The sequence below is a fragment of the Lithobates pipiens genome, unplaced genomic scaffold (assembly GCF_037356315.1).
Source record: "Lithobates pipiens isolate NorthernLeopardFrog02 unplaced genomic scaffold, aLitPip1_a1.2 Scaffold_16, whole genome shotgun sequence".
NCBI lineage: Eukaryota > Metazoa > Chordata > Amphibia > Anura > Ranidae > Lithobates > Lithobates pipiens.
This window is the reverse complement of record NW_027507748.1, coordinates 639,037,284-639,049,352: the sequence shown is the minus strand read 5'-3', so window position 1 is coordinate 639,049,352 and position 12,069 is coordinate 639,037,284. Positions and strand designations below refer to the sequence as shown.

The 12,069-nt window shown below is 40.9% G+C and overlaps 1 protein-coding gene across 7 annotated transcripts in view; it reads right to left on the bottom strand.

The window, feature by feature from the left end:
- LOC143984009 (uncharacterized) overlaps window positions 1-12,069 on the bottom strand; it is a 204,637-nt gene that overhangs the window by 20,401 nt on the left and 172,167 nt on the right. For all 7 annotated transcript variants that reach the window (XM_077484256.1, XM_077484255.1, XM_077484259.1 and 4 more), the window contains one exon: window positions 11,709-11,775. In XM_077484256.1, the coding sequence (XP_077340382.1) occupies window positions 11,709-11,775 (67 nt within the window). The remainder of the gene's footprint in view (window positions 1-11,708; window positions 11,776-12,069) is intronic.

Here is a 12,069-nt window from a genome sequence, read left to right as displayed (position 1 = left end):
GATCCAATGTCAAGGATTTATCCAACAGTTAAAGAATCCAATTGCGAGTGGCTATTCCCTGGATTATATACAGAGAGACTTTTATTGAAGTTAGCAGTTCCAAGCACCTGAGCTAAACTTTACCATTATACCTTCTATTCCGAACAGAGACTGAGTTTGTTCAACCATTTTGCAAATAAAAATCCTAAAAAGTTACTCAAGTGTCGGTCTCTACAGTGACTGGGTCATCAACCCTGGGAACCCCTAGACAAGAATAACGTGTGATGAGCTGGTGGAGGTAATCGGTAAGCCCAGAAAAATTCAGCCGCTCCTTCGGAGGTCAGTGCTACACATGTGCAGTAAATGCATGCAAAGGTTGAGACTGAACTTTCAGGAGACTCCGTTAGGGGTAGCATGAAAGTAGAACGAACTATTTCCATAAGAGATTGTATCAGCAATTTCTCTGATTGAGAGGCTGAAAAAGGCTCATCTACCGTTGTTTCCTCTGCAGAGGAATCATCATTGGTTTGTTTTTCCTCCTGATCGACTGAGGGTAACACCTCATCCTGTGCCCACTGTTCCCCATGCAAAGGTTCTGAAGTAGGGAAGGGGGGTCTAGCATGCTTCCTATCCATCTGAATAGAGGATGCGATTAAAGCCACTAATCTTTCTTCCAGACCCTGCAGGGAGAAGGAAAGGAATATTTTCAGTCATGTATACAGGGGATGAGATGTGAGAAGCAGTTGCACCATCAATTTGTTCCAATGGCTCATCCTGGCTTGCCATAACTGGAAATTCAGGTGAGGATGACAGCGTGGAAATGCGACTAGAGATCCAAGTGCCTGGGGGTGAAATCTTTACTTTTTTGTTTTTTGTGGTGTTTTTTTTGGTAGGCATAGTACCAAGTACAAAAACAGAGGCACTATACAAATTGCACTCAATCGCTGAAAATAGTCATGACATTTAAAGCCGCTATAAAATTCAGCCTAGTGCTGGAAAAAAGGTGTCATTCCTGTATCAGGAATGCCAGTTTGCAGTCTTAGGCATGGGCGGAAGCAGGAGGTGAGACGGAGCGTCTGCCCGAGGGGAGGGGCTAGCCAATGCATACCGCGGCAGGTATGCGAGTAGGGGATGGAGGATGTGGCGTGGCTGGGAGAAGGCTCCGACCAGAGCAGCCGCGGGACCCCCTATGCCGCAATGCGATGACCCGCGGATTTGTAAGTCCCTGTACCCCTGCCGCTCATAAGGAGGCAAACGATTGAGCGGATTCTCGGCCGGCCGGGCCCCCTCCCCTTCTTTTTATGCTTCCCCCCTCCCTCCTGCAGCGAAGAAACAGACGGGAATCCCGGTGAGACTGCAAGAAGCAGCTGAACAAGCGCGAATACGCTGAAGGAGGGTAACAATTATCTGTTAAATGCTTAGGCTATAATACCTTGACTGCTATATTGGGACTATTTCATCCATGCATATAAAAACCCTCTAGCAGGGAAGATACGCTGGTATATCTAATGTGCGGCTGGAGAGTATCCCTAACAGGAAATATTATATTTTGACAGAAATGTAAATGAACATCTTTGCCTGAAAAGTAGATAAGGGTAGGCTGCACTGGAAACTGTTTGGTAATATTCACAAGAGCTAAATTAGACGGTCTTGACACCTGGGTAAAATACACTGGGGAAATTCCACAGACAGGTCTATGAGGACCGAATCTCGCTTGCAATACCTACCCACACAACTACAAGTGTAATTCAAGGCATAAATATAGGAATGGCTGAGTGCTGTAACTGTTTAAAGTGCTTACCAGTCCTGCTGGATGGGAATTGTTTTGTCCTATTTCTTTAGGGTAATTCTCTTCGTAAAAATGTGGTGCATTTAAATACCATTTCTGGCTGATAGTCAATATAGGAATGAATTCAGCCAGTGAAATATTTGAAAAAAGTAAGGCACTTGCAAAGTTCACAAAGTAGGACGGTATGGGAATCTACTTTACATAAATATAAAGGGCTTGTATAGGTCTCCTAAAGGGCTGTACGTGTGTAACATCAAGTAACTCCTATATATGGTTACGTCATGGAATACTGGAATAATCAAATATATAGGAGCCCTCTTATAGGAGATTTGGGATGAGATAGCCTCGCCTTAGATTGGTACCACCGGGAAAGGGCCGCACTGTATGACAGGAAGACACCCATAGAGAAAGAAATTTGTCCCTAATGTGTGTGAGACGAACAGTGAGCTGCCGGATTGAATGGTAATAGACTTGCCCTTCTAGGAGTGGTGACTGAAATAAACCTCTAATAGTCATGGAGCTGGGGATTACCTATTTTGTGTGAAGAAGCCCCGAGATGGAGAGTAGGGGCAGGCTTACAATTTAATTGAGGAAGAAATAGGAAAAAAAAAAAAAAAACTGGGGAGACATAAAAAAACGTTCTGGAAAGAACATCATGAGTAAATCAACAAATAAAACCACTAAAAGTGGGGCCCCAAAAAATCCGAAGGAGAAAGTAACGGATAGCACGATCCAACAATATATGACACAAGGAGTAAGCCCTAAAAATCCCAGAGTAGGGAAGAAACATCAGCCAGCATTGGAAAAGAAAAAAGGTTCGGACAGATATAAAGAGGGGATGGCCCACCAATCTAGTGCTGATATAACAACAGACAGCGAGATGGAAAGTAGTAAAATAGATGAAACAAGGATGGAAGATCTCCCTCCCACAAAAGGAGAAATGTTAGCGATGTTACAGAGACTGGAAAATGCGATTAAAACAGATATTAAGGGGGTACGGGACGATCTGGGTGGCCTGTTAGTGAGAGTTGAGGCCACCGAAAATCGCATAGACCAACAGGTCCAGGATTTATGCAATGTTAAAGAACAATTAAAAGCAATTCAGCAAACGCAGAGGGAAATTATGTACAAACTAGAAGACCAGGAGAACCGGAATAGAAGAAAAAAATCTAAGGATCAAGTCGGTACCCGAGGTAAAAGGGTAAGATCTCAGAAATATTTTTGAAACCATATTTTCTCAGTGGTGGTGTGAGGAGACGGAAGAAGACCAAAAAATCGTCAGGATACACAGAATAGGTAAAGCAAGACCCCAGGCAAAGAAAGGCCACGGGATATAATTGTGAGATTCACCTTTTATGGAGAAAAAGCTGCGTTATAGAAAAAGCTAAGGGGGAAAAATCCTCTACAGTACAACGGAATAGAGGTGCAAATGTTCTCTGACATATCGGCCGAGACGTTAGCTAGGAGGCGATTACTATAACCGCTGCTGACGGAGATGAGAGCCCAGAATGTGAAATACAATTGGGGGTTCCCAGCTTGTCTATTAGGGGCTAAAGATGGCAGAACGGCGAGGCTGAGATTCCAGGAAGATCTAGTGGATTTTTGTAATAAGCTGGACTTGCGTATACCGGTTCTTCCGGGTTGGACTAGCAAAGAAGGAGAGTAATACAGTTAGTAGAGGGTGGGCTTAGGCAGGGGAGGAGTGGGGATGGTGGCCGGAGGAAAATGGGAGATCGCAGGGGAGATATGATAAGTGTTCACACTCCCCCCTTTGGGGGGAATGAGTAGAGGCGTTGGTATAGTAGCTCAGGACCCCAAAACAAACAGATTGGGAGGATGGTATGTTAATACAAAACCTTTACCCAATCAAGGGTCGAGTTTGGACCACAGGGAGGGGGTGGTGGGATTGGGGGGGAGAGGTGAGGGAGGGAGGGTGGAATGGAGGGGGGGGGGGTAGAGGGAGGGAGAGGAAGGAGTTAAAGGGATTACTTGTAGACCACATTAGTAATTTAGGAAAGTACCTGGATGTGAGAGGAAACTGCCTTAGCCGAGTAGGGTACAAAAAAATCTAAATGACAGGGTCCATTTTTATTACATACAATGTAAAAGGATTGAATACGCCAAAAAAAAGGCACAAGATCCTTGCAGATTTAAAAAGATACGATGCAGATGTTGTTGCATTACAAGAGACACATATCTCCCTGGCATCGAATATTAGACTATATTCTAAGAACTTCCCAACCTGGTATTATAGTGATACGATATCTACAAGAAGTAGAGGGGTAGCAATAGGATTTTCGAAAAAACTAGGTTCCAACTATTAGATAGAATGAGTGATGCAGAAGGGAGATATCTGTTTCTAAAAGGTAAACTGGATGAGATGGATTGTACAATAGCTAATATTTATGCCCCCAACAGTAATCCCATCGGTTACTTAAATGAAATAATAAAAAATTTGATGGAGTTCAAAAATGGATACGTGATTATGATGGGAGACATACATTTCTGCCTGAACCCGAGAGTGGACAGTACATCAGGGGCACAGAGGGTTAGAAATGAACAGCTGAAAAAATTAGAGAAAAAATTATATGCTAGCCAACTAGTGGACGGTTGGAGGATTATGAACCCAAAGGCCCTAGACTACTCGTTCTACTCTACAGTTCATGGAACATACTCACGTATCGATTATATTTTTATAAATCACGGAATACTGGATTGTGTGGTGGAAGCTGCTATATGAGTGATCACCCTTTCGAATCACGCCCCAGTTAAAATGAAAATAAAAATTCCGGGGGGGCAGGATTAGACTGGTGCTGTGGCGGATCAATGTAGATTTGATCCGAGACGATGAAGGCAAGGCCAAAATAGGTAGAGAAATTGATCAGTACTTTGCAATAAACGAAACGACGGGGATAGCAGGGCATACATTATGGGATGCACATAAAGCTTATATTAGGGGAATTTTGATTTCCTTAGGGGCAAAAAGAAAAAAAGCGTGGGCCGAGAACATTAAAGTATTAATGGTGGAGGTCCATAAACTAGAACAAGAACATAAAAAATGCCAAAATCAAAAAGAGGCGCTATATAAAAAACTAGTGGAAAAGAGGGAAGAACTGAAGGTCCTGCTGGAACAGGAAACTAATAGGGTTTTTAAAGGGGTGGCTCGGGAGTGATACCGATGGGGGGATAAGTCAAGCAAATTCCTAGCTAAGATGCTCCGAAAAAAAACCTAAAACTTTTATTGGAAAAATGTTAAATAAGGAAGGAACTATGGTCTATACAACACAAGAAATAGCGGAGACGTTTAGGAAATACTTTGAGGGGATTTACGCAGATAGACCCCCAGGGATACAAGATGAATTTAGAGAAAAGAACATCTGTACTTTTCTAAAAAAAAAGCCAGACCTCCCAAAATAAGTATCCAAGATAGGAAGACTCTCGAGCAACCTATAACGGAAGAAGAAATTAATAGGGCACTGCTTGCATCAGCTTCGGGAAAATCTCCCGGTCCAGATGGGTTTACAATGTTCTACTATAAAAGATTTAAAGAAAGCTTGATCCCAAAAATGTGTCGATACATGAACGGGCTGGGGGAAGAGTATAAAATGAGCAGAGAAGCTTTACTAGCTACAATTACCCTAATCCAGAAAGAGGAGAAAGATCCAACACAATGCTCGAGTTTTAGGCCGATCTCCCTGCTTAATGTAGATACAAAACTCTACGCAAAGGTCTTAGCTGGACGAATGAGGGACCTGATGACGACTCTGATTCATCCAGACCAGGTAGGATTTGTCCCAGGCAGGGAAGGAAGAGATAATGGGTTAAGAACACTTTTCTTACTCCAGAGGATGCGGGGGGAGGGGACCCCCAGTCTGCTCTTGTCGACAGATGCCGAAAAGGCCTTCGACAGAGTAGACTGGGGGTTCATGTTTCAGACGATAGAGAGTATGGGAATAGGCCCGAAAATGTTGCAGAGGACGAAAATCTTATATCAACAACCAATGGCAGGGATAAAAGTTAACGGGTTGGAATCAACCTATTTCGAAATGAAAAGGGGAACAAGACAGGGGTGTCCGTTGTCACCCCTCTTGTTCTTACTGTTGCTGGAACCTCTCCTCGCATCTATCCGGGAAAACTCAGACATATTGGGGGTAAAAACTGGGACGGAGGAACACAAACTCGCAGAATTTGCGGACGATATATTATTTTATATTAGTAACCCAAAGAACAGTATGCCCAGTTTAGTAAAGATGCTAGAACAGTATGGCGACCTTTCAAATTTTAAAATAAATCGGCTCAAATCCGAGATATTAAATATAAACATCAGTAAAGTCGAGGAGAAAATGCTTAAGAGGAAATAGAAGTTCCCCTGGTAGAAGGAGCTTAAGTATTTTGGTATTAAATTGGCCAAATCTGAGAAGAAATTGTATAGAATCAATTATATACCACTACTACATGATATCCAAGCGTAATGCAAAAGATGTGGAAATAGACCTCTATCGTGGCTAGGACGCATAAATACAGTAAAGATGATAATATTCCCGAAAATCCTGTATAGGTTTCAGATGTTGCCGATAACACATTTAGAATATGGGATAAGGTATATAGGCAAATAAATGGGAAATATAATTCTCCTCTTATAGCACTAAAGGAAAATGAATACTTTTTAATAGGTTGTAAGGAGATAGGAGGAAATTGGGTGAAGACAGAAGCACAGTTAAAAGACGTAATTACTGATGTAGGTTTAGCACCACTGCATGAATTAGAACAAAAAACAGACATGATGGAGATTGACGGGTGGAGATACACCCAGCTATCCCTCTTTGTAAAAAAAACGACCACAGCCGATCCAAACGGGGGAGAATTAACACCCCTAGAACGGCTATGTACAACAGATCGTCTCAATTTGGTACAAGTTGTTGTTGTCGGGGGACGGGCTGGGTGTCCCACCATTCGTCAAAAGATGGGAAAGGGAATTGGGTACACACAAAGATAATTTAACGTTAGGTAAAATGTTCAAATTGGTCCATGGGTCGGCCGTAGACTCCAAGATGGCAGAGATGAATTACAAAGGCATGGCAAGGTGGTATTATACGCCAGATGGGAAGCGTAAAATCCACCCAGAAAGCGCAGGGGAGTGCTGGCGCGGTTGTAAGGAGGCGGGCACTATGGCCCACCTATGGTGGGAATGCCCGAAGATTAAAAAGTATTGGAATAAAATTTTATCGCACATTAAAGAGATAACTCAAATTGAGGTGGCTGCAGATCCTTGGGTAGTACAGTTCCATGGTATACAGGGTAGGGTAAAACAGTATAAGGTGTCGTTAGTCCCGCATTTATTAAATGCCGGAAAAAAAGTAATTCCTAGAAACTGGCAGGAGATAGAAGCACCCACAATATGGGAATGGGTGGATGCTGTTGAAGAGACAAATAGGATAGAGTGCCTAGGTTGTAGGTTGGAGGAGAGGAGTAATAACTATATTACGCAAAAATGGAAGAGTTGGCTAGAATTTAAAATAAAATGGTATATAGCCAAAAGGCTAAAGGTATAAGTCCCACTCAGGTATTTATATAGTTTAGATCGGAAAAATCTAGAGATGGTCTACGGGGTTAAATGGGGGGAGGGAGTTGGGTAGGGTAGATGGCTGGAGGGGGTGAGTTAATTGGGGATGGAAGAAATGAAGTGGAAATGAATAAATAGATATAAGAGACAATGTATTAGAATAATATTTGGTACAATATAGAAAATACTATTAAGTATATGTATTATGTATTAAGGGGGAAAAAAAATTAAAATAAAAAAATAAAACTGCCACAATGATGTGAAGATGTATGAGAGGGATTCTGAGCGCAAAGCTGATTTCGGACCTTTGGTAATAATTGAACTCACTGATGTGGTAAAAAAAAAAGGAGAAAAAAAAGGAATGCCAGTTTGCAACCCTCACATGTCCCATAGTTCTTGTGTCCTTGTGTTGCAGGCTGCTTGTTTTCTCCTTGTCAACCGAGGAGAGACTGTCACAGTTGTGTTGTATTTGTTTTTAGCCTGCCGTGGGTCCACCTGGACGCTCACAACATAGCACTTAGGCCCTGCCCCGTCTGCGAAAAAATTCTGCCCCTTTTTTACATTTAAAATGTTACCGCACTTGTGCGTGGTGTTTTCAGGTCCACCGACTCAGCACAAGGGGGGGGGGTAATGTAAGGGGGGCACGGCGTTGCTGTCCCCCTAACCCTCTGGTCCCATCAGGGGGAGAAAGAAAACATTTTTTGCAGATTTCTTTTACCTTGAAAAAATCCCCCTCTACACTCTGCTGCAACCAGACACGGACTGAGCTTTACAGTGAAGACAACAGATAACAGATTTAAGGTATGTGCATACACTCCCTCTAGTGGAGATTTTTTCCCTAATGGAAGAAATACATAGGTGTTTTTAATACCCAAGTTTCTTCCCTTACCTTATCCCCTCTGCTGGATTTGCTGAATTAACAGACAATCCAGACTTCACCCATCACGGCGTGCTGCATTTAGCAAACCTTCAAGGATGAGGCCCCTAAAACGGGGCTCCAACTCCCTTGGACCTGTAAAAAGCACCCCGTCAAGAAGCTTTAGGTAATGTAGCAAGACCTAAGCCCTGGGTTTCTGGGGTCCAACCCTACAAAGAGAAGCGTAAGCAAAACCTCTTGCTTCAGATAAGAGGCCCCAGGTACCATCCTTTTAGGCCTTAGTGGCACTTTGGATGGATCTGGTCTTTATGGAGGCTATTTAAATCCAGCATGGATCCCTTCAGTGGAGCTCCTCAGAGCACATCTTCATTCGTGACCAACACCTTTAGACACTGGTGAAAAAACTGACATGCTCCAGGAAGGAGGAGGGGTTATATAAGGAGTAAACTTCTTGGATTGGGTATACTAGACTCCATCACCTGAAGGTGGCCTATAACTCATTAAATAATTACTTAAGGCTCTGTGTCCCATGATGTACGATAAAGAAATGTAGACCAAGGATAGGCTCAGGAGTGTTTGCAACACCTTGTGTACGAGCTTACACTCAGCAGCGCTAACCACAGGCAGTGAGACATTTCCCGATCTGTGCAGCTGCGGATTGGGAAACGTCTCAGTGCCTGTGATTATCGCTGCAGAGTGTCAGTTTCCTGGCGGGCTCGTACACATGGAGTTGCGAACACTCCTGAGCCCCCCCTTAATGTAGACAATGGTACAAAGCAGTTTGCTACAATTGAAAGTGCAATTTGCATTCTTTATGCAAACTACAGATTGAGCTTTTAGAAGCCTGGGACCATATTATTTGCCTGAGAATCTGCTCTCATTTTTTCATGTAGAAACGATAGATTGGGGATTGGAGGGGGAGAGGTGAGGTCAGCACTTTGTAGATATTATAAATGAGGCCTTTGCTCGAAGGGCCTGGTATACACATTTCTGCAAATGGTGTAAGTTTAGGGAATTTTAGGGTATCAGGGAAATAATTAGGCATTTATTACTAAAAGAAAACAGACTGTACACTCTGTAAAAGCTGTTGCTCTAGAGCTTAGTCAATGAGGGGAAGCTCTGCTGACTTCCAATATCCAATCCAGTGTTTTTCAATTCCAGTCCTCAAGGTGCAAGAAAACGTACTTATTTAAAAAATGTTATAACAGAAATGAAGACATTTTTTATTTTTATTTTTTACAAAATTTTCGGTCTGTTTTTTATTTCACAAAAAATAAATACCACAGAGGTGATCAAATACAACCAAAATAAAGCTCTATTTGTGGGAACAAAATGGTAAAAATTTTGTTTGGGTACGGTGTAGCATGACTGCGTAATTGCCATTTAAACAGCGACAGCGCTGAAAGCTGGCTTGGGCAATAAGGGGTGAAAGTGCCCTGTATTGAAGTGGTTAAAAAGTTGAATACAGTACAATTATATATATATATATATATTATATATATATATATATATATATATATATTTTTTTTTTTTTTAACTGTCATTTTCTTTTTCAGTCATGTGCCTCCTGAATTTTCAGTTTCGGCACCAAAATTTTTATTCAGTGCACCTCTTCATATAATTGAGTATTCTTTACAAAGTGAAGCTTCACCCCACTTACTAAGCCAATACCCTCTTGGTCTTTTCTATATACTGGTCTTTAATTAGGGGAAAAGGTTGTAATAGACCTATTAAAACTAAGGTCAACTACCAGAGGTGAGGGCACAATCTAACAAGCGTGTAGTCATGTGGTGGAGCACTAGTGTCTATTTGCAGTGGCACACTGAGAAGAACATATATGTGAAGAATATATATTGTTACAAGTGCTTTATTCATTTCCCAGCAGGATGGACAATATTTGGGATTATGGATTTTGGTGTATAAAATTGGAGGAGATCTTTTGGTGTGCATAATATTTAAGTTATAGTGCACTTCTAGATTGTAAGCTCTAATGAGCAGGGCCCTGATTCCTCCTGTATTGAATTGTATTGTAATTGCACTGTCTGTCCTTATGTTGTAAAGCGCTGTGCAAACTGTTGGTGCTATATAAATCTTGTATAATAATAATAACAATAATGTTTATGTAGGTGCACACTATTTTATGGTAAATGTAGAATAAGTGTATAAATGAATATGAATATATAATTTATACAAAGATATGGTGGTATTTTTGGATATATAGAACATGGACAGATTGTTGGATAGTAGGTATATAGTGGGAACAAAAGATGCTGCTGCTTAAAGAGGTACAGTATACTTCATTAGAAGGTTGCGCGTGAGAATATAGTAAAATCAATGATTTATCAATGCAGTGAAGACCCAGTTCTGTAATACCAGAAACTCACACACAGCACTTTCCAACTAGTAATTGAAATATCAGTATTAAAAATTAGCAATATTAGACAGAGTATGGCAGAGAAGAAGGCTGCTATCTCCTTAAGGGCGATTCCATATTATCTTGGCCGTTGTTGGTTTTGATGTGTCAGGTACAATGGGAGCTTCCAAGCAGGCATCATGGTTAAATGCCAAAATATGCCTATATATTTTTCATATAGCCTATAGGTTCATTATTTTATCATCTATGTGGAGCTGAAAAACCATATGTGGTCAGGAAGTATTGTTTTACAATGTCTAATGACCTATACCACATTTCAACCATTTATATTTTAACCACTTCAGCTCCGGAATGATTTAATCCCTTAGTGACCAGGCCATTTATTGCGATACGGCACTGCATTACTTTAACTGACAATTGTGTGGTCGTGAGAAGCTGTACCCAAATAAAATGAATGTCCTTTTTTTCCCACAAATAGAGCTTTCTTTTGGTGGCATTTGATCACCGCTGCAGTTTTTATTTTTTGCACTATAAACAAAAGAAAACTGACAATTAAAAAAAATAAAATATATTTTTTACTTTCTGCTCTAATACATATCCACAAAAAAATATGTAAAAAAAAAAATGTCTTCATCAATTTAGGCTAATATGTATTCTGCTACATATTTTTGGTAAACAAAAAACCCAATAAGCATATATTGATTAAAGTTATAGCGTCTACAAACTATAGGATAGATTTATGGACTTTTAATTTCTTTAATAGTTTTTACTGGTAATGGCGGCGATCAGAGATTTTTAGCGGGACTGCGACATTGCAGTGGACAAATCTGACGCCAAGTCACACTTTTTGTGGACCGGTGACACCAATACAGGGATCAGTGCTAAAAAAAAAATGCACTGATCACTGTATAAATGACCGTAGCAGGGAAGGGGTTAACATTGGGGGCGATCAAAGGGTTAACTGTGTTCCCTCAGGGTGTTTCTAAATGTGTGGGGGAGGTACAGACAGGAAAAACACAGAGATCGCTGTTCCTGATTACTAGGAACAGACGATCTCCATGTTCTCCCCTGTATATAGAGGAAATTTGTCCCTTGCGGTGGGCGGTCTTTAATTGTTTAAACCAACCTTTTGTCGTGTCTCCAGTTCTTGACATCTGTTTTTCAGCCTCCTTATAACTCTCAATGAGTTTATTCTAGAAGCAATCATTAGAGATGTTTTACTATCAGGACACATTTAGCTTATAGTAAAATAGAAAATATAGTGGTTTAAATGTGTCTTATATACAGTACATGTGAATATAACTAGCTTAAAGGAAATAAAACAATTGTAGTTATTTATGTGCTTGTGAACATTCATCATGTACAATATACAGTGGATATAAAAAAAAGTCTACAGACCCCTGTTAAAATGTCAGTTTTCTGTGATCTAAAAAAATAAGACAAAAATAAATCATTTCCACCTGCCCCATACACACTATCAGTTTTTC